At 33.9% G+C, this 23,660-nt stretch overlaps 1 protein-coding gene across 2 annotated transcripts in view; it reads right to left on the bottom strand.

Annotated features, from left to right (window-relative positions):
- Positions 1–2,361: 2,361 nt before the first annotated feature.
- LOC124373207 (protein jagged-1b) overlaps positions 2,362–23,660 on the bottom strand; it is a 161,059-nt gene continuing 139,760 nt past the window's right edge. The window contains exons 8-19 of one of the 2 annotated variants that reach the window (XM_046831609.1): positions 20,236–20,349; positions 19,122–19,328; positions 18,515–18,642; positions 17,922–18,072; positions 13,035–13,196; positions 9,120–9,233; positions 8,403–8,630; positions 7,170–7,514; positions 6,513–6,697; positions 4,532–4,867; positions 4,125–4,275; positions 2,362–3,080 (exon numbers count right to left, since the gene is read on the bottom strand). In XM_046831609.1, the coding sequence (XP_046687565.1) occupies positions 2,554–3,080; positions 4,125–4,275; positions 4,532–4,867; positions 6,513–6,697; positions 7,170–7,514; positions 8,403–8,630; positions 9,120–9,233; positions 13,035–13,196; positions 17,922–18,072; positions 18,515–18,642; positions 19,122–19,328; positions 20,236–20,349 (2,648 nt within the window). In that variant the 3' untranslated portion in view covers positions 2,362–2,553. The remainder of the gene's footprint in view (positions 3,081–4,124; positions 4,276–4,531; positions 4,868–6,512; positions 6,698–7,169; positions 7,515–8,402; positions 8,631–9,119; positions 9,234–13,034; positions 13,197–17,921; positions 18,073–18,514; positions 18,643–19,121; positions 19,329–20,235; positions 20,350–23,660) is intronic. The other variant, XM_046831613.1, reaches the window with a different exon arrangement.

Below are 23,660 nucleotides of genomic sequence, written 5' to 3'. Positions count from 1 at the left end.
GGCACATTTAACTTTTATCCTAGGCAGTGGCAATATTGCATACAAAGACTTTTTAGGCACTTTCTAAAAAGAAATTTATTTTGCTTCATGTCTTGGTGATTATATTTCATATCACAAGAATAATAAAAAATAAAAAATGTACAAATATTTCAACACATCATTCACACAATATTTACATCGCTTTATAAACTTATTAAATGTAGTTACACAATTATTAGATAATTCATCTACAGTAAACTTTGTGTTTAATTTTAAGCTAGTAATGTACAATTTACACTTTGAAAATACATTGCACCTATCAACTTAAGTACAAAACATTAATATTTTTAAATCGTTACAAATAACACCAAACTATACAACTTCGCTACAACACTATCCACTAACAAGGGATGGATCACATTTTCAGCAATATCTCTAATTAATTGATAATTTTAACACGTACAATATGTACACTACATTATAATCTAATAAACTATATTCATGACATCTAACTGTACACATCATAATAACTCTTGTTTATATTTACAAATTATACAAATATAGGAATCCAATATGTTTGAGTAAATTATCTATTTATACAACACAAAAAAATCAATCTACCACTTTGATAAAATAAATTTATTACATACAGTAAATGTGTCTTATTATTAGTGAAGAAAGGAACAGCTTACAAGTCAACAATAATTTATAACATAAAACTTAAACAGGCAGACAATACCTAGTATGAATTATCCAATTGTATTTATAAAAAATATTTGACAAAAATGTATGTTTGAACTGAATATATATATATATATATATATATATATATATATATATATATATGTGTGTGTGTGTGTATATGAAATTACCTACTCTGATTCATAATGAGAATTATACCTTAACCTCAGAATATTATAATTTTAATGCATAACTAAAACTCATAACATGAAAACTTCTGGGATGGTCATTTTGTTATTGCTGAAAGTAATTGAGAAAATGATAAATCTATTAATAACTTTACTCTTTAAATTGTCATTTAGTTATAAATTTCTTTGTCAATAGCAACACTAGGAGGATGAAGCATTGCTCTGTTTCAACAATTCTCTAATAATTTTCCTATCAGTTGACAATACAAAAGTAAGAAGTTATTTATTTGTCATAAAACCTTTCTAAAGTGACTTATTTTAAGTAACTATCGGAATACAATCAAGATTTTCCAGTCTATATAAATTTTTGCTATGCAGTGCTTGTCAGACTATAATATAACATGCAAGTGTTGGTCACATATATATGCACAGAAGGCTGGCAGTTGTTAGGTCCAGAGTCTATAAAAACATCTAGTACTCAAAGTGTATTATCATTCGTGATTAAAATTTAATTTAACAAATTGACATCAGGTTTAGTAATTAATTATCAGTGTCTGAAGTTAACAATTTGAAGTGTTAAGGCTAGTATTGCAAATTATGTATGCTTTGTAAAGCACTTAAGTAGCAATTTTCTGGCTGCAATAATCAGAGATGGATTACTTTAATAAATTCAATCATCTGTGTTATTTTTTGTAAACTTTTTAGAAACATGAAATATTGCTTATATTTTTTGTTTATTTTGTATAACAGTTTATCTTTTATACCAACTCTATACATAAACCTTTTTAATTTGAAGTCAACATTAAACAAATTAGTATTTTAAAACCTGTATTTAATAATCTCATACATAGTACAAGAAGTGACAAATACGAAGATTAAAATTAGTAAAATAGAGAGCACATTTACAATAAGATTAATTAGTAAATGTCAAAATCTAAAAGTTTGTCTATACTTCTGCTAATCTTGACTGTACAATTCAATAAGTTATCAATATCACATGTCTTAACCTAAACTCTGAAAAGTGGCATGTGTCATGGCATAAAATGTCTGCCATTACAAGAGATCTGCCATACTGGCACTTTATCTTATGTACAATATTTTCAACCATAATAAACCCTTGAAGAGTTCAATATTTACAAATCAGTTAACAATACAGAAGTTTACTTTTCTGTAACACAATTAAATAGGTAAACAGTTAAAAAATATTTCTGATTGCACTGGTGTCTGTAAATAAATATATTCCATCTTCTTTATTTGCTGTGCACAATTTAAAATTCATTTGGCACATTGTGGGACTGAAAGGAATGTTACTTGAATGCAAAATTTGGCAAACTAATTATCTATTTAGGAAAATGTCAGTACACTTCTAGTTTATACATTTCTGTAAATGTTTCTTTGAATTTACGTTTTAATAAATTTCATATTAAGAAACAGTTAACATTGTAACGTCTTTTAATTTCAGAATAACTTTACACTTGGTGTTCAGCAAATTTATGTATAAAAAACAAATTCATTAATTATTTTAGCCTAATTAGTTTATATGATTATGAAAAATAATTAGTGGCCATCTTTTCATAATTTAGATGGAACTATTGAGAAGATTAGAAGTATTTTGTAGAATATAAATAGTCTACATAAAACTTTCTTGAACTTAAACTAAAATAAATACTTGCTTTTAAGTAATCAGACACTAAATTCACTTGCACTAAACCAAGACTGTCAGAACATCCCCCGATTGTTCGCTATTTGGGGACAACGTCCTCTGTATTGGTGGCAACACTTTTAGGTTAATTCTTTTACAAGCAAAGTCTTTGTTCTGGGGCACAGCCTCACTGACAGTGTTCTTCTTGGCATCAGTGTTCTGTGTCTTGAGCAGCAACACCTGACTGGAACTGGGACCTCCCTTACCCTCTGCCTCACAGATCATCTCGAGCATCTCTGCACTAGAGGCGGTGGACAGTGGCCGCACCACGCTCACTCGTGGCAGATCTCCTAGGCTTCCACTGCCCTGTGATGCAGACTCTTCCTTGAGTGGATTGGCGTACCTACGAAGGTTCTCCTCATTCTGCAAATTGTTGGATTTCTCGTCATCGTGGTTGCGACAGGACTCGGCTCCTGTCGGACTGAGGCCTTGGCTGCGGTTGCGATGACAATACAACATTGCCACTAGCAGTGACAATGCTGCCAACAGTAGAACCACACACAATATGCCCAGCCAGTAGCTGCCACCCTCTGCAAAAATTAGATAAGTGTTAATGAAACTGTATTTTTTTTAAATCAAAACATTTTTACTCTGTTTAGCACACAGTAATACCTATTTACATTAAGCCTATCAATGTATGACTTGTATTGTTAATAAATTAGTCAAATTGAAAAGTATTATTTTATTACAAAAGCGATAATATGACTTCATTGTGGTGAGTCATCTTCAATCAACAAATGTAAAAATACCAATTTTTACAGTTTGTGTATACACTTATTGACTGAATGACTCTCAAAAGCAAGATGAAATACTGTACATACAGATTTTAGTTGTGTTAGCAAAGTTATAATGTATTGAAAAAAAAATAAATTAAATGATGCCATGACATCGGTAGCTTAGTTCATTGACATTGCCAAGTAAATGTACATATTTGTATGTTTGCATGGAGAAAACTGTGGTGAGCTTGTCAAAATTAATAATTAATAACCAATGCAATAGGTATTATTGTCAACTGCAATAGAGATATTTGAATTTTAGTCATGTAGGATAGTCATTGCATGAGTCTTATACAATATTAATTTTCTTGAGTTCCTTAAAAGATTCTTAAAGTTAGCAATAATCAAATACAAGATTATTAAAACAATTAATTTTTTTCTAAAATCTTTTAATGTGGATCCTTCTATTACTCCCATAAAAGTATACTGTTTGGCCGGTGTGTGTTTTGGGCCCTGATCAGTTCATATTTCGACTTTTATAAACTCAAAAGATATGTTTTTATTCAGCAATGAAATAACTGCAATATAATATCCTACTTTTTATAATATTAATTTTTTTAAAACTTCATTGATTTGATTTGATTTATGTATGTATATCAGTAAAAAAAAGTATGACTCATAATTTAAATACCATGAAATTAATTCAGTAATAGTCTTTTAATTTGTACTCCATTCAATTATGTAGGGCATTAAAACAATTTTTTTATGTTTTTTGGAAAACACACACAAATGTAACCTATGACACTTTATTGTTCAAAAGATTGTAATTAAACTATGTTAAGTAGAAAGAAAATGTACCATCTCTGCGATCGCTGACCAGTGCAGTCTCCACTTTCACCTCAACAACCGATGTCAAAGCAGAAAGGCTGTTGGTTTGCTTGCGACTTATCAACTCTCCTAAAACCCTGATGCCTTCTTTCACAGCTTGGCCATCGCCTCCTGTCTCAGACTGGAAGTAGAAAATAAATTTGTTATCACTGTCATGACAAAACAAAGAATATGTGGACCAAATAATATTTTAACATGTTGATTAGTATCAACAAGTTTTTCTACGAGTATATAGACTTGCTCAATTAAAGTGAATGCTTATATAGTTAAGTAAATTTCAATTTGTAGATAAATTGATAACTTGTTGGCAAAATAAACAGATCACACTGGGTTTATATTAGATATGAATATAACAAAAAGTTGGAGCTGACACTGACCATGGTGACTTCCAGTGTGTCATTGGCTTGGGTCTTGAGGTCACAAAGCAGCACGAGACTGTGGTGGGCACCGCTAGTGGCTTGGTGGGCGGCAAGCAGGCTACGCAGCTCACTACAGAGACTCTCTGTGCTGACTCCTGCCAGCAGTCGACCACGCTCCAGCAGCAGACTGAGGCGTACGCAGGTGTTGCTCAGCACTGCTTGGTTTGGCCAGCAGGAGGGAGGTGCAGGTACCAGTGGGGGACCTACCAACTTGCCACTCATCAACTCTCGGCAGTCCCCCCATGGCCCACAGCCACCCGTCAGACAAGCCTCCTTTGGAGACGGTACACAAACCTGAAACGGACATTCTTATTTCTCACAATTGTTTGCAATGTATACATTTTTATTATTACTTCAGCTGAACTGGATGAATAGTACTGTATATCACTTTGACAAACGATATTTTATGTTGGTGCCTGTTGAATATTCATAATAACAATTAATGAAGGAAAATGTAACTGTCATGTATGAAGAAATGTACAACAAATTTGTCTTTGGACGTGTAAATTCCTTTATTCATTATGTGTTATACAATATGTTTACACTTGTGATGGCTAACAAGTGTAAACATTGGAAGAGCTTCTCTCCTGGGGATTAAACTATTATAAATAGGGAGGGAGTTTTTTTAATTACTGATTAAAAGTGACTTTTTAAAAATTTAGGTATATTGTTTTTACATTAAATTTGAAGCTGAGCCATTAACCCTCAGACTGCCATTAAAAGGATATCCTTAGTTTATTTTTGTTCCTTAAACACCAATCAATGGATATCTGTTGAATTGGACCGCCCGCTTAACCACATTTGTTATAGTACATAAACAATTGAGTATCAACACGATTTATACAGTATAACATTGGAAAGGTAAAGAGTTGCCGAACACAGCACTGGTTTTTTTATTGTTCTATGACAGCAGAGTAATTTTAGAATGACATTGCTGTTTTCGTTTTTGCAAAAAAAAAAAAAAAAAAATAGTTCCACCCACTTTTTGTTTTTCTTAGTGTTTGTATACTTTTATAACAAAATATTACTATCTCTCTATATAAAAAACTTCTCAAGGTAATCCATGTGAATGACACTCCGTGCATCCAAAAAAACTGTGGCCATGACCCACCTTGGCCTTCTCTGTTGTCTGGTCCACATTCACCCCGAGCAACCCACTGTTGATTGTTCCTTGGTCTCTGAAGTGTTGTGATGGATCCATGTTTTGTCTACAGTTACAAAACAGTGCAAAAACTCGTCTAGATTACGGCTGAACGTAGCTAAACACCTTATGAAGTGGTCACATGGTTGCGCTTATGGTCAAGTGTGAGTAATCGCAGCAATCATATCGCGGAGAGTTTTTTCATGTGCAAATATTTGTGATGTATCCATTCAGTTTAAATACCTATAGCATGAGCCAACTCACGCACTTTCATTCTCCGATCCTCCAATATCATTCCATGGATTTTATTGACGATTGCCGGTGTGATCACTTCTCTTAGGTGATCTAATCATCAGTGCTGGTATGACCACAATGGAACTCTGTAAACCACTTCTTAACCATTGAAATTGAAGGTGCCAAGTCCCTGTGGTATTTATCAAGTTTTTCCTTAGTCTCAGTGATGGATTTTTACATAAAAAGTAATACTTAATCAGCACACAAAATTAGCTTTTTTCCATTTTCGTGAACATTATTCACGAGGTCGTTTGCTTTAAACAGCTAACAAACACCAACTGCATGATGCAGCTTCCTTAAAACTAGAAAGTTACACTAATAGATTACAGTTTTTTGTCATAATAGAAAAAAAAACAACTCCTCTAACTGCAGTGCATGGAACAAGCAGTTCAATGATTACCGAATGGATAAAAATGTTCCATGCAAGATCTTCCTCTACAATACCCTTTTGGGAACTCTTGGGTCTGAAAAATACAACAAAAAATGTACAGAGGCCATACTGACCTGGTTGTCTCCACAACTGACTCCAGGAAAGCCCAGACAGTTCTTGAGGCCACACCAAACCCTGGTACAGCGTACCGTGCCCTCCACACAAGAGCAGGTGTTGCAGTCATCTGGCCAGTTGGTATTGTTGGCGAAGTACTGACCCTTCCACAGACAGACACCACGCAACAAGGATACCTCGTCTACTGCAACAACCATTGAAAGTTAGTTATACATACATTTAGGGTGTAAATAAAGATCAAGGTACAGCCAAGGTTTAGGAAGTTTGTACTATAATCATTACAAGCTTTTTCATAGTATGCCTTTTAGTGGTTTGATCAAATTAAATAAGTATATAGTATGCTGAAAAGGATCTAACTAAATTTATAATGATTTTCTGTATTATTAAAACTAGATATTTTAGTTTACTCTTTATGATTAGTTTATTTGATTACCTTAGTTTTAATCAATGATATTTTCTGATTGGTTCTGATTATATTGTTTCTATACAGCTTTTATGTTTACAGAATATTTTTTGTATAGGTAATCTAAAACTAGTACTTAACTGAGCTGCACTATATAACTAGATGGTCTCTGGTTATGTTCACAAACATCAGCAGTGATAGTGGTCACAGGAGCATAAGTTAATATTACTAAAAAAGAAGGTAGCGAACAAACCTTCTTGACAACGTGGACCTTTTCTTCCTGGTGGACAGACACAGGTGTAGGACGCAATGCCATCGATACAAGTGGCTCCAGTTCCACACGGGTTGGTGGCACACTCGTTGACGTTGATGCGACAATCAGGACCAGCAAACCCGGGGGAACAGTCACATCGGAACCAGTTGATTCCGTCCACACATTTGCCCCCGTTGTAGCAGGGTGGTGGGTTGCACTCGTTGACATCTCGCTGACACCGCTGGCCCTCAAATCCCTCCTTGCAGACACAAGAGTACATCTCCCCCGTGTTGATACAGGTAGCTCCGTTCAGACAAGGACTGGATTTGCAGGCTTGCATCACCGCTGTGAAACATCATTTAATTAAGTTATAACTACATTTTTATAACCTGTTTAACACAAAAGTTTTACACAGATTCATCCAAATATGAAAGATACAAATATATTTTTTAGAATTTTGCAGTCAATTATTAAAAACTTTTTTTAGTTAATATACTGTAGATTACTACAAAATCCTTTGTTATTTCTCAAAGTTGTTCTTACTTGAGATTATTTCTTTTCTGAATGATATTAAGATCCAGAGTTAATATTACTGAATTGCTAGTCTTAAAACTAACTTCACTATATCCACAATTTGATTTAAAATTAACATTAAAAGTAAATTAACTTTTAAACAATAAAAAAAGAACAGAGAAATCAATTTCATATTCAATACATTTTTAAAACGATTTCATTAAAAACTAAATGTAAAGGAAGAAGTAGGTACTGTTTAGAGTTCAATCCAATAAAATTTATTCAAAATACAGCAGTAAGTTATATGCAATTCTTACAATACGGTATCCTAAAAATGTTTACCTGTAGTCAATATAAACTAATTACTCTTTACTTTGATGTGGTTAAATTGCATTCACTGTTTGAATTGTAACATCCAATGTGTATAACATGGATGAAAATTCATTATTTTTATTCAGCACAGTTTGAATGAAAGATATTCTATATATCCAGATGTAATCCTAGTTACTATTTTAAATGTATAAAATTCGTCATAGAATGATCATGTCAACTTTTATATTTCTCCTGTCTCCCTAATAGGTGTCTTCAACTAAAAGTAAAATCAAATTCTATCTAAAATCGGTTGTACAACTATACACTATGTTTTATACAACGATACAAAACTTTAAGGTTCTTATCTGAGGTGTTTAGATTTTTATGTATTCTCACAACAACACTCACGGATATGACATGTAGTGCCCTCCCAGTCAGGTGGACAGCGACACAAGTATGAATGGCCGAGATCCTGGCAGGTGCCACCATTACGACATGTGGCACGATCACAATGGCTGTGGCGCAGGCTACACGTCTTGCCCTTCCATCCTCCATGACACTCGCAGCTGAAGTCTGCATCACCATCAATACATGTGCCATTGTTGCGACAGGGGTTCGGTTCACACTCGTTCTTGTCTGTAATCAGTTCAATATTAATGATTAATTGCTTCCATTTGAATCTGCTTTCTCAAAACATGTATCATCATAATTTAAACATGCACTTGCATTTAGAAAATCAAGAGCTTACAGTTTGAATATTGTTGTGAATTAGCAGTAATCATTAGTCTCTAATATCTGACAATACTGATTTAATATTTCCTAGTTTGTAAATTTCATTTCATAAAAACTTAAGTTATGGTTGGACATATAATATAACTAATGACTAAAAGAAGGTTGCAAGCAAAAATTAACAGGAAGTGCAAGATCTTATCTTAATTATTCACAGAAAGATCTAAATTGGAAAATTAACCATATTAAGCTGATTCAAGAGCTCAATCGGTATGTAGTTCAGAAACTTCGCAGGTTTCAGTAACTAATTTGTTAACGTTTCATTAAAAATTACACAGTACATTTTTAAAACGATATGTTGCTTGTCCATTAGAGTGAAATGGTACTAAAACTCACTGATTGTGCAGTCTTCTCCTTCCCAGCCATCTGTACAGATGCATTGATAAGAGTTTATCTTATCGACACATGTTCCTCCATTTTGACAAGGGTTTAGCTTACAGTCATTAATATCTAGAACAAAGCATCACCAGTTTAGAACTATTTATAATTTATATCAAAAATAAATGTATAAATTGTGTTTGTGTGTAAAAGGAGTGTGTGAGGCAATCTTAAAACATGTGTACAACTCTCGCTTCTCAAAATTCTTTTAAAAAATTATATTTTTACTTCACATTTCTTTTCTTTGAATACATGTCACTTTGCACAAATCAATAACGTGCAATAAATGTTTGTGTTAAAATTTTGATTATTAGTTGAAACTAGAGCTTTCTATCTCAACACAGTATGGCAACTCATTAAAATTAATTAAAACGTAATTGAGGCAAAAAATGATATCCACATTCAGAAGGTAAATAACTTCAATAGACAACCAGTTTTCTTACAAACTCAAGCCTGTTTACAGTTATTACCTGATACAGACATATTCTTTTTATATGAAATTCTAAACACTCTGATTAGACATAATAGTCATTCAAAGATATTTCATTCTCCTAATTCATTTTATATTTAAATTTAAAGAACAGTATTTGGCACCCTGAAATCGGAGAGTGAAACAGATTTTACATGTACCCGTGAAATAATTTACTATCTTCCTAACATTCCATGCTAATTGATTGAATTGTTCAATGTTTTAAGTAACAATGGAACTATTTTATACCAGTGTAGAGGTATCATAAGCCAAAGGCATTAGAAATTAATGGTGTTATACTGGGGTACTGTGTAGTTTAAGAATGGAAGTAGGCATATATTACATTACTCGCCTTCAGCTCGCTGGGGGCTACGCCCCCAGGCCCCCAAAGTGGATGCTTAATAATTTGGGGATTAGATGGATTTGGTGATTGGTTAAATTCGGACATAAGGTTTCATGTTCCCTGCTCTAATCCGATTCCGAGAATCGTACGGGTCATATCGCTTCGCTAACGCTCAGCCAATTGATATTGTGGTGTATAATAATAATCAATAGACATCGTAGAACAGTAATTTATGTGTTCGCGAAATTAGAAGACAAGAAGAATTTGATGGTAACTTAAAGTCAGCGTATATCATAGTTTAATTTTCCGGATTCACCCAAACTTTTGACTTTGAGAGCGTTTTACGGCTTAACCGTTAGAGATACGACAAAAAGTGACTGGACCTTTCTTGTCGGAAATTTAATTTTATGTTTCGATTCTGTTGTCAGATTTTGAAGTACGACGTCTGGTTTAGGTGGTACAACGCTTTTGATAAAAGTCTGCACTGGCCAACTATGGTGAATTGTTTAGTGTAAACAAAATAATAACTACCTTTATCAGATTATTAGGTTGTTCAGGGGGGACTAATTTAATCAGGAATTCATCTACCAGAATATTTGCGGGAGGGGGGTTATGTTATCGGGGGTTATAAGAACGCGTGGTACTTTTCTGGGAAATGTGTGTCTGTGCTACAAAATATGTGTACAGTAATTTTTATAAAGAAAAAGTTGATCAGAGGTTACAATTACTTAGTAAATTATCATTCCATACTTACAGTGTTGATAAGGATTTCACTATTTCATTAAATTTTTTAAAACGCACTCTGTCCCCATCTACTATTGACGCTTAGCTAACTCTTAGCTAATTTCAAAATCTGGGGTTGTATTCACACGTTAACCTAGCAAAGCAAGTGCAATCGGAACCTGGAATGAATTACACAAATATTAGTCGCATATAAATTAAAATCTCCAAAAAATTGCAAATTCACCACAAATATTTTACTATTTAAGGCGATTTTCGGGCTTGCGAAAGCTAAATTTCGGGATATACGACAAAAAGCTACTGGACCTTTTTTGTACACCTTGTCATTTTATATTAGTAGAAAACTTTTATATTTAATCTAAGACTGAAGGTTCGACCGCTATTCACTCCAGAAACAATTGTCACGTCAAAATTACATAATATTAGCATTTATTAGCCAAAAAAAATAAAGATAGAGCAAAAAAAGCTACTTAACCTTTTTTGTAGATCACTTCAATTTACTAATCAAAACAATTTTTATATTCAAGCTAGACCCAAACGGTTCGGTCACTATCGAGCCCGGAAGGTAAGTTTTTAAGTACAATCTTCAACATGATCACGTTTTACGGCTAAACCAATGAAGATAGAGTAAAAAGTCACTGATTCTTTTTTGTAGATGCCTTATTTTGTATTGAAATCACATTTTTTAAATTTGTGCCTAAACTTAAACTGCTGATCGCAATGTAGCCCAGAATCACAATTTTAACGGAAAACTTAAAAAAGTAATGCGTTTAAACGCGTTTTCCGGCCAAACCATTGGGGATAGGGCAATATGTTACTGGACCTTTTTTTGTAGATCGTGCAATTTCCTAAATCTTAATGAAAATTTGTTTTGAGCTACAACCAATAGTTTAGCCGCTATCAGGCCCGAAATGTAAATTTTTAAGGCGGAAAAATTTCCAAAAAAATTCACTCTTAATCGCGTTTTGCAGTAAAATAATGGAGATATAGTAAAAAGTCACTGCACCTTTTTTGTAGACCATATTTATTTCCTAAATCTAACCTTTGTTTTATTTTGACCTATCCCGACCAATTGTTTCGCCGCTATCGACCCCAAAAACAAAGTTTTCACGTGAAAATTACAGAAAAATTGCACATAATCACGTTTTTCGGCCAAACCAATGGAGATAAGGCAAAAGGTCACTGGACCTTTTCTGTAGATCGCGCAATTTGCTAATTTGATGGGTCAATCAGATTTGAGCTACGACCAACGGTTCGGCCGCTATCGGGCTCGAAACATTATTTTTATCGAAAAAATCTCTGGAATGTCAAATATATTCAAGCGTTTTGTCGCTTAACCATGGAAGATAGAGCAAAAAGTCATTGGACCTTTTTTGTAGTTCACTTCATTCCTGACCATGAATTTTTCGTCAGATCCGAGCTAGCTCCAACGGTTCTCCCGCTATCGGGCTTACAAAAAAGGCCTGCAAGGGTAAAAAATGCGCGTTTTTTTTTAATAATTTTTTTTGAGGGGTTTAAAAAGTAAAAATGTCCAGTTTTTCCAGACTTTTCCTCCGGGTCATATTGTGAAAGGTACCTGCGTGCCAAATTTCAAGTTTCCAGCACTTCTAGAACTATGTTAGAATTTGTATCTATATGTCAGTCAGGTCAGTTACACATGCGGCTGTATAAGTATTTAGATTATGTTAGTGTTCATGGTTAACAGCTTCAGATGATAAGCAAAATTGTTAATGGCTCTTATCTTTGGCTTTAGTGTGTATGTGTATTTGTGGTTTAAATAAATTATATTTCTAATGCCCAGGTTGATTTTGCCTTGTTTCCTACTCAAGAAAATACCCATACATACACAGGTCTGAGAACCTTACTTCTGTTATAGTGTCTACTTTCGACCATTGTAGTTTCCTTCCAGTCTAGGATATTTCTGGTTGAGTTTGCTTTGATGCACCGATCAAGAAAATATATACATACGAAGGTCTGAGATGCCTACTTCTGACATAAAAACAACTAAGGTGGGTTTTATAAAAGAATCTTGTAAGTGGCCATGACAACTCGTTCATGTCAATTTATATTCTGAATTATCTATTGACTACCAAAGTCTTTAGCTTATTACTTTAATAATAGGATTTCTGCAATACTGACAAGAACACAAGACATAACCCTACATGAGCAGTGAATTATGTGATTTCTAAGATAATATGACAAATAGTAGTGTGCTCTAAAGAGTATACCTGTTTTCTTCTGTGTATTTGAATATACAAGTGATTATATAATGTAGTGTCAGGTTTCTTTATAAAAGTCATGTGAGAGGAATAATACTCACTCTCATGGCAATATTTGCCGGTGTAGCCTGGATCACAGGAACAGCGGAAGCCACCTCCGGCCAGACTGTAGCAGCGTCCATGCTCCCCACACACACCGGATGGTACCAACACCACAGAACTGTTACTCTCTGTTGGGGTTGTCACACTGCAGCTGTCTATAGCTGTAACAGTACAAGTCAGGCTGTTACATTGGCTGTTTAGCTGATAAATTTCATATTAAAGCAACTTTTTCTAATTAATCACAAGTAAATTTACTCACAAATTTTAGAACAAAATGAAGAGGACTTAAAATGTGTTGGAAGCACCTAAATTCAAGCAGTGGGAACAATGGTAGTGAAAGTGCCAAGCAAGCCATTGGCTGCTTCTTTATGTTGTTACTTTCAAAAGCTACAGATCTTTTCAAAAATTTACTTACTGAAGTTTGAAATGTCATTTTTAGAGCATTACTTCAACATCAAATTTTGTGTTTTGCTTCAGAAACAATAATATGAGATCTTTAAGATACATAAGAGAGTGTATGGACAGGATGCAATGATAAAAACAACAGAACAGGATGGATATAAGGATTACATGAAGGTTATAGAAATATTGATGATAGCCTTGAAAGTGGAAGCCCCTTCACTTACACCGCCAATGACAATATAGATTGTGTTTGAGGAATTGTGCAAAACTATCAATGCTATGACCTTTGAATAATAATGTTATCAAATTTGTAATTTACATGGACTATTTTCTGGATTCTTTATAACAAGCATAGACTTTTTGTACCTGGTTTTAAATATGTCATCTCTATAGTACATTTGACATGACTAATGAAGATGAAAGTTACTAGAAGAAAATAGACGTTTGATGAGATAGTGCTTTCTTTACAACCTTCACAATAAACTTGTCACACTGCTAATAAGATCAGTTTTAAAAATATAACAAATACCTACAGCTTTTGACAGGAGTAACATAAGTAGCAAAAACTCTTTTATCTGTCAAGCTGCCAACTGCAGGAATAGGAATTTCCCTTCAGCAAATCAATGCTTAAATATATCAAATGACTGTAAGAACTTTTGACTGGATTTACCACATACATAGAAAATTAATGTATTTTAAATGCTTTACATCTTAGATTTTCACAATTAAATATCACTTATAAATTTAAAACTTTTAGAGTCCCTAAACAGTTGGCTGTTATCTAATCACTGTTAAAATCACAGTGAATAAGTTGTGACTAAGATATACAGTATTTCACCATCCTATTATATTAAACTAGCCTAAACCCGCGGCTCCGCTCGCGTGGCAGTAGAGAGGGCTACATCAATCAAGCATCGAAAAGAAATACTAATTTTATTATACGTTTTTCCAATTAATTTATTGCTCTACTAATACATCGTAGCATATCATAAAATCTATTATAAAAGTTTTTTGTTTATTTTAATGCGTTTTCTTCAGTATTCTTCTTCCTTCAGTATTCTTGACTGCCAATAAAATTCGTCAAAAAACTGCTCAAAGGAATTCTGTAAAAAAAAAATGTTGAGAAAAACATTCTTCAAAGAATATTTACATGAGAAAACAAAAATACTTGCCTATTTTTTTAAACCTTTTACTGATGGAAAATAACACTGTTCTTGGAAATTGTAAAAAAGATATCAAATCACGTTTATCAAAAATTTGACATTTGTGACACGTTGTAAATGTCAAAAAATGTTTGTTTACATAGAAACGTCAAAAATATTTATGTTTACTTAGTTACTGTCAAAAATAACAACAATTTTTTGTCGCATTATATATGTTTACAAAGAACAGCTGATTAAAAATTTGAAAAGACTCTTTCACTTAATAACATATGTTTGCTGCAATGCATTTCTTACGGGTATTTCTGTAACCAGTGGGGCGGAATTCTGAATCGGGAAAGGGATAAAAAGTATCCTATAACCTTCTACAGATCAAGACGAACAAATTAAAAAAAAAAATTAGGCGAATCCGTCCAGCCGTTTGTGAGTGATGCTGTTACACACGAACAGTTTCATTTTTATATATATAGACAATAACAAATATTTTAATGTTATGAAAACTAATGTATTCAATCAATGGCTTAAACAACATAGTTAATATATTATGTAAATAACTATCCAAAAAAATTGAACTAAATCTACAATCTCACAACCAAGCAACTTGCTATACTGATACTACAGGCATTCTACACATCAAAAGCAGAATTCATTATACATCAATAAATAAAATGAAAGCAATGCATAAACTATGATTTGGATGCAAATTCAGCTAAAATTTCTATTATCTACTGAGTGAACACACACACACACACACACACACACATATTGGTGTGGGTAACTAGCTACTTGTACAGACCACAGATTTTTACCTGAAACATGTTGTCTACTGCACTTGAAAAACTGCTCAGTCATACATATATCACAAGGAAAATTGCACAGTAGAAGTTAAATGAACAATACACTGAGTAAAATCATTCGAACAAACTATTATAAGACCATTATATAACAAAAATTTATTCCTCATACACAATATTAATTTATGTATACATAGATAAAAATATTTAACTCAGTATGTGGCTGCTCCTTCTGTAAAATATACTAACGAGTTGTACGATAATTTACTTCAATGGAAATATACACTTCCATCCTGCTTATTGTTATCATAGTCTAACTTACTTCTATCCTAACATTTGTATTATTCCTAGTAATATATAATAATAGAATTATAATTCTTTAATAATAAAAACCATCTTATTAAACAATTATTACACAAAAGATATTACTGTGTGGTAGAGAATTTATTTTAATGACGTTAAAAATAAAGAAAGATGAATTGAAATTACGTTTATTAAAAAGACACATACACAAAATAAAACAAGATTTAAAAGTTCAGTTACAAATGTGCCTAAAAATAACTATTTAGTGCTGACATATCTTGAAGTTGAATGAACAATGCAAACTCTATCCCTGATAAAAGAGAAATCATTTTCAGTTAATAAATACCACTGGTCCCTTCACTTCCTATTACTGCAAGTAAACATTGACAGTAGAATGTTGGAGGAGTGTTACAAGTGTTTTAAATTAATTACATTATCTGCTTATGAAAGCCATTTAAATCAAGCATTTGCAATGTATCATTGCCTATCCCTCCTGACGCATAAATTACTATTCATCATAAATCAGATGATATTGGAATATTCTAGCAGTAATGAGGATTCATAACCAATTACAGACAGACACAATCTCTCGCGTTTCATAAGATAAATGGCCACTTTATTTCGCTAAAATGTTGATATTTAATATGCATGTAAGATGTAAGGTGTTCACGTCAGGTGGATATATTGTACAATGAGGTTTTTACCAGATAGTCAACATAATTGGAGGACACTGTGGTGTGGTCAGCGGGGTGCGGGCTCCTGCTGGGACCAACAAATGGAGCAGCACCTCGCTCCTGAGATTCTATCATGTCTGTCTTCAGGATATTACAAGGTAAGATCTAGGCTAGCCACCAGTCAACACTGGGTGGGGTGGGGGACTGATAATGAGAACTAGTACACAGGACTGGTTGTCACACCATGTATTGTGACACTCATAGCTGGAATGCTAAGTTACAAGTATCCACTGTGAGTTTTGAGAATCATATTAAATTTGTTGATAACTGGACAATTAACATTGAACACAAAGTAATGTGGTGGAATTATGGTGCTTTTAAGTGGTAATTTTAATCTGTGTTGAGATGTTCGTAATCTTGACAGTAATTGTACGTGCAATAAAATATATCTATAAATTCATCAAGCAGTTACCAGCTAGGTCGCATATGAAAAGTTAAAAGATTCTTAAAACTGACACATAAATTATTAGGTTCATTATAAACTATTAGATACTACAAAATTATTCTGTAATTACAATGTTTCAAAGAGTCGTAGAAGCTTACCTCAGTTTTCTACCGATCTTAAAAATATTACCAGTTTTTTTCCAAGCAGGGCCACATAAGGTTTAACAATTTATTTTGATTTATGAAAGACTAAAACTAATTAGTCTAAACTAACATACTAATATAATAAATGTCTAAAACTAATATAATAATTTTCATTTCAAGAACGATATTACTGCCACATCGTATAAAGCTGTGTTTAATCCTCTAGCTACAGAGCTACAGCAATAGTAATGTGTTGTACTAATGCTGGCTGTGGGTCTGATAACACAACACAGCACAAGAAGACTAACTACCATATTAAAGAACCTGTTTCAAGAGATTGTTACAGCACAAAGCAACACATATAACATCACTGACCTGGGTTTTTATTAAGGCTGTAGCCAGAAAAAATATTGTGAGTGCAGGATTATTATCCTGCATTTTGGAGGAAGCTTTAACCCGGTGGCTAAGGCCTTATTGTTATGTTGTGGTTTAGAATGATCCCACCATATAAAACTCACTCTAATAGACTTAAATTAATTTGTTTTATAACATTAGGCAGCATTTTTTAAACCTTCACTGTTGGTCTATACTGTGTTATGTCAGCTAGCATTCAGGGGTGTCTGCCAGTAAATTGTTAAGGGGTTCCAGTCCCTTTTTAGCCTTACTCTGCCCATCATTATGGGTAACAGACCTGTGTGCAAAATCTTACCAAACAGAATATAAAGAATACAGTATAGAGACAAAAGTACCAGGATTTGAACCTGTGCTATTTCCAATTCAGATCCAAAGTCTGACAACTTAGACTCACTAGGCTACTTAATATAATATCAGTAGAATTTCGTCTGTAAACAAACGAATTCAATCAAAAGAATAACAGCCAAATACTCATATTATATTGACTGATATAAAACACTTGGAGTATGAACGAAATTGTACTGTTTTTGTTTGTTGACATGACGGCCTACCTTGACAGGGCGGATTAGCGCACTGGTTACGAGGACTGCTACAGTTCTTGCCCTGCCAGTCCTCAGGGCAGTGGCAGTAGTAGTCCTGCTGAGTGTTGAAGCAGTTGGCTCCATTCTCACAGGGGTTAGGGTTGCAGTGGTCATGGTCCACCTGGACAGCAAAAACTCTGATCTCATTTTACGTTCTTTACAAAGTAAATGTTCTAGAAGTATTATGTAGTAAGTACTTTATGCAATTTGAGGCCATAGGAAATTAAATCAAGATCTTTTGATAAGACAATTTTGTTTTAGAAAAGCACTAAACAAATTTCTAGAATGCAAAGATGACGTTCAGTCATAGTACATATTAATTTTTATTTTATTGATTCCAAACATTCCTGAAATAAACGAAAGTTTGTGAATTCAGATTGAAAAAATTTATTCTTGTCAAGTACTAAAGTTCATTAACACGTTTTTATATCAGACATTTATAAGCATTGTTATAAAACAATTTTAGCTATAATTATAAACTAAACAGTTTTGAAAAGTATTTCTGCCTACTGCATAAGGTATTGAGGTAGAAATAATCTAATGCAAATGTTGTAAATACTGACCTCACACAAGTCCCCAGCAAACCCGACAGGACAGATACAACGGAATCCATTGACCTGATCCACACATTCTCCACCATTCAGACAAGGGCTGCTTGCACAGTCATCTATGTCTGTGTGGCAATCTCGACCTGAATAACAAAAACAGTAGGATGTATAATAACGCAATATTGTTTATATAAACTTTTTGTATGAATAATGTAAATATCAACTGGTTTTCCATTATCTATGGGATGAAATTTAGTTTCACAGTTTGAGCATTTATCTTGTATTACAATGTGATTTAAGCAAGAAACTGTCTTATGGTAAACACTGCTGTAAAATGTGCGAGATATATTTTAAATGTTGAGACTATTGTAAAAATGCCATAATTCATATGGTTCTTAAACAAAGATTTCATTTTACATTTACATTTATAGTAAAAAAATAGCAAACATATAAAGTGCTTACATATAAATTTAATTTATATCAGGTTTTGTCTTTAAAGATATTCATCTTAGAGAGTAGTATGAAAGAAATGTTTGACTTCAAAATATAAAAAATATGTGTATAGCCTACAGTACTGGGTGAGATAACTGAAAATTGCTGCACTCTAAAGTCAGCACAGTACCTGTGAAGCCAGGCTGACAAGCGCAGTGGTAGTCGTTGACCAGATCTATGCAAGTGGCGCCATGTTGGCACTGGCCTACGCAATCATTGATGTTGACGTCACAGTCTTTCCCTGACCATCCCTTCTGGCACTTACAGAAATAATCCCCGACCGTGTTCTGACAGGAGTAAGCGTTGATACAAGGTTCCGTCACACACTCGTCCACGTCTGCAACAATACAACAGAACACCGTCTCTTACTAGCAGAAAAGCTTTCCGGGTTGTTTATAATTCATTATGTACTTAATGAGACATGAGTTATGATAGTCATGTCCATCTATCTCGTAAAAACAGAATTCTCCTAGTACTATTCATTCAATTATCTTTGCATTTTATTCAGTTTTCATATAATTGTCTGTGTAATAATGGTCACCTGACCTAAAGTAATATAAAAATTTAATATTTAAATGTGTAAAGTAATATACCATTTAAGATTAAAATATATCATTGTCATTAGAAATGAAAACATTGTTACCCCATCAGTTAAGGAGTTTAAATGTCCAATAACAGTAACAATAACATTTCTTCTTTGAATTGCTCTGTATGTCTTTTATTTTAGAACCAATGAAATACTGTTACATTTTCTTCAATATTCAATCAAGTAACATCACTTAAACATAAAAAAATTATTTAACAAAAAAATCATTCAAATTTCAACCAACATTTCAAATTTACAGATGAGCTTGTTAGAAGTATTGCAAAATGAAAACTTACGACTTACTAACAGCCGATGTTTAAACCTGTATGATCTCGTTACTGAGTTTAGCCTACAAATAGTGAACTCAAGATTATTCAATATTATAATAGGTCATATAATCAATATTTTTAATCTGTATGTATTTAAAAAATTGAGAAACAATCAACGAAAAATATAGATATGACTATCCTCAATACAAGATAAGTTACTCAAACCAGAGTGATTGCAAGCTGCTTTCAATGATTTTAAAACACTTGAATATGGTGTATTTGTATTTAACTGTATGGAAGTTGTGAGGCAACTTACGATGAGTTCCCTTTAGTTTCTGCACATATCCTTGAGTTAAGATAATGTAAGACTATTATATAAAGTGACTCACCATATTGACAAGCAGTGCCGTGCCAATTGGGCGGGCACACACAGCGGTACCCGTCTACCAGGTCGACACAAGTGCCTCCGTTCTGGCAGGGAGCAGAGGCGCACTCGTCCACATCTACAACATCGCAGAGCTAGAGCCAGAGTCCACTAGGCGTACCAGTCCCAGGCGTGTTAGTAGAGGCAGAAGAGTTAGTTTGTGAGGAGGACATTGGAAACTTCCACCATATGATATCGGGGAACAATTATAAACCAACAATGCCACAAGTCCTTCACCATAGTTTAGCTTTCTGTTTGATTTGCCACCACAGAAACAGAGGCTTGATCGTTCCATGATAATCAAAGCATATAACTAAATAGGAAGTTCCACGATATATACACTGTGTACAGCTATGAAACTTACAGATTACCGACAGAAGGAGATCGTTTGAGTAACTATCGCTGTATAAATGTTTAGTTTACATAACACCGAAGCTATAAACATAACCATGTAAACATAGTTTTATGTCAACAGTAACGTCGTACAGTCTATGAAGAGTTGGTGGAAAATCGTGTTCACAGATCTCATAATAGATCGTATTGTTTCTATAACTTCAAGTACTTACTAAGTAAAGAAAAGAATTATTGTATTAACCCTTAGAGAACTAAACAATGATATTTCTAGGTTTTAAGCGATTTGTATTCTCCAAGCTTACAGGTTACCAAGTTTTAACAGGCAATACCGCAGACCCTGTACCATACAAATTGTTAGTTAATTCGCATTAAAATGCTTATTATTACAGCAAATGTTACTGAACATCACGACCATTGATAAAGAACGAATTCAAGAATTAAAGTGGATTTTTGATGTTTTAATAATTTTATGACACGCTTATTACAATAATTTTAATAAAGACAATCCACCAATAAAAAGTATGTCACTCAGTATTTCTGTACAATTAACAGGACGACACACTATGTGAAAATTAAATGATTAAATGATACAAAAAATTATTTTTGAAGAACATGTCAATATATAATCTGAAAGTACAGGTACTTTCGTTAAAGTCTCTAACATCAAAGCAATATGTAGTAACTATCCATTAATACCGTCAATTTTAGTGTTGCTAGGATAAATAACAACCAGTTCAAAATTAATATAAAAGTAACGGTTTTGTATTCGTAAATTTTATTATTTTGCATTCCTTGAGAAATCAATATTAAGAAAATATGTGGTATTCTACTCTGTAGAGAACCCCCATGTTACGAGGACGAAATAATATGTTATGATGTTTAGTTGGTGAACGTTTTGGTAAAGTTTTCTTCAAACATACAATTATCCTCACTGAGTGATGAATTATATCCACAATGTTCAGGTATTATCGCCTACTGCAGCGTCACGGTCGTGCCTCACTAAACTTCACAAATAATAAACACAATTCCTAAGCCCGTTCAGAGCCGCGAAGCAGCGATGTTAATAGTTCGGCGGCGATCGGCAGCGTTCGGCAGCGATAGCAACCGTCGGGCCGGGACCGTCTGTCACGACGCGGACTAGTGTAATTTCCTAGAGAAATAGGCCTAATAAAACATAATTGGCGACCGTAGAGGGCCGCCGAGCAGCAAACCCTGTTATTTTCACTGAGGTTTAAATTAATTGGATTCCGGAGAGGAGGGGAAGAGGCGGGGGCGGCCCGACAGCTCCCTCCCCCACCGCTACCTTAACACTATTGTTCCTGGAAAAAAATATAGACTGGGGGAATCTCTTGCATCAGTTTAATACAAGTAAGGTACCATTATTCTGTAATTGAATTTAACGAGTTATGGCCGGCCTTCGACGTTCCTGCCAAGCCAGTCTGCACTCACTCCCTCCAGACGCAACAGGAGATTGACTTCTTCCAGTTGAACAAAACACGAGGTCGAACTATATATACTCTTTAAATGAGTAAATAAATAATAAAACAACAAAACTACTTAGTACTACATTATAGATAACGATATTGTTATTTCTCTTTGACATGGTTATGAACACAGTCCTATTGCAGTTCACATGTTATACGATTGAACTAATGTACTGTCAAAATTTCAAACAAAGTTTACAAACACTTATGCAACAATCATTGTAGTTTGATGTTTGTAATAAGAATAATGAGGCTCACAACTCCAATAAAACATTTAGAAGTGCCAATACGTGTATAATGCGCAGAAGATTAAATGTAGAGACAATAAGAAGGGTTTTCATGTTTTCTATTAAATTAGGGGTAGGCTAACGAAACACTTAAACCTGAGTATATTATATCCAAGTTAAGTAATTGTCTAATAATATGTTACGTATATCGCAATATTTATTCAATTACATTTTCAAAAGCTAAAGGCTTCTTTATATTTTTCCACGGAAGAAACTGTTAGGTATTTCAAAAAAATAGGTACATACTGTAACATTAATACATACATAGTTTAACTTTTATTACAGATTTAACTCATCAGAATTTAGGTTGTAAATATAGTAACCCTTCGAACTCCAAAACCCTTTACTTTCGACATTTACATTGAACAGTTTATTTAAGTATGACGCTGTCAACTTAAGGGCTCAAGTGCTGTAATGATGTAAATTACGTAACTGATGTGATAGGTGGATTTAACAACTGGAGTTACTTAAAAATAGGTAGCTGCGAGAAAAAAATTCACAATATCTCACGAGATCTTTAATGGAAAAATGAGAAAATTAAGGAAACGTTTGTTTGCAAAAACAAAAACGAACGATTAGCCGTACGGTGACTTAACAGAACTGTACAGTACATGGGAGAAAATACCAGCGTAATGACAGTGCCTCGGTTCGACAGTTATTGCACTTATGATCACGTGATATACACAGGTGCTACGCGGCTGCTCGGACATTTACGCGTTGACCGTTGTTATTAGCAATTGTTCGGCTGATTTATCCCCGCCTGGCTTCAAGAGACGGGTCCTCTGTGACAGACGCTCAGCGTACACTTCCAGTTACAGAGTGGTTGGTGTTAGTGGCCGAACTCGTACCCCCCTCCAACCCCCACCGTGATGTGTGTTGGAAAAGTCGGTTGGAGGTCCAACCTGGAATACTCGTATATCCGAGTCTTAGTTCAACATTGTCAAAGTTGCAAAAAAATTGTAGGTAACTCACATTTGAATCGTTGGTACAAAATGAGCAAAGAGCTTTAACTCAACACCCCTAGCAAAAGAAGGTTTTTGAATGACATTTTATACGACGGAAGAATAGGAAATGTGATAGAAAAATTAAAAGATTATTATATAGCCGTGTGTATAGTCAATATACGAAATACACAGAGTGTATTCGTACATTGACTTGACAACTTCCCTTGATCACATATCATTCCGAAACGAATGGCACGTTCAGTCAGTGAAATGCGTGAATTGAAATTAAAGTAACTTTCTGAGACGTCGTGTGTATAGACT

Source organism: Homalodisca vitripennis, chromosome 1 (genome assembly GCF_021130785.1).
Source record: "Homalodisca vitripennis isolate AUS2020 chromosome 1, UT_GWSS_2.1, whole genome shotgun sequence".
NCBI classification, from domain to species: domain Eukaryota; kingdom Metazoa; phylum Arthropoda; class Insecta; order Hemiptera; family Cicadellidae; genus Homalodisca; species Homalodisca vitripennis.
This window is presented reverse-complemented; position numbering and strand designations above follow the sequence as displayed.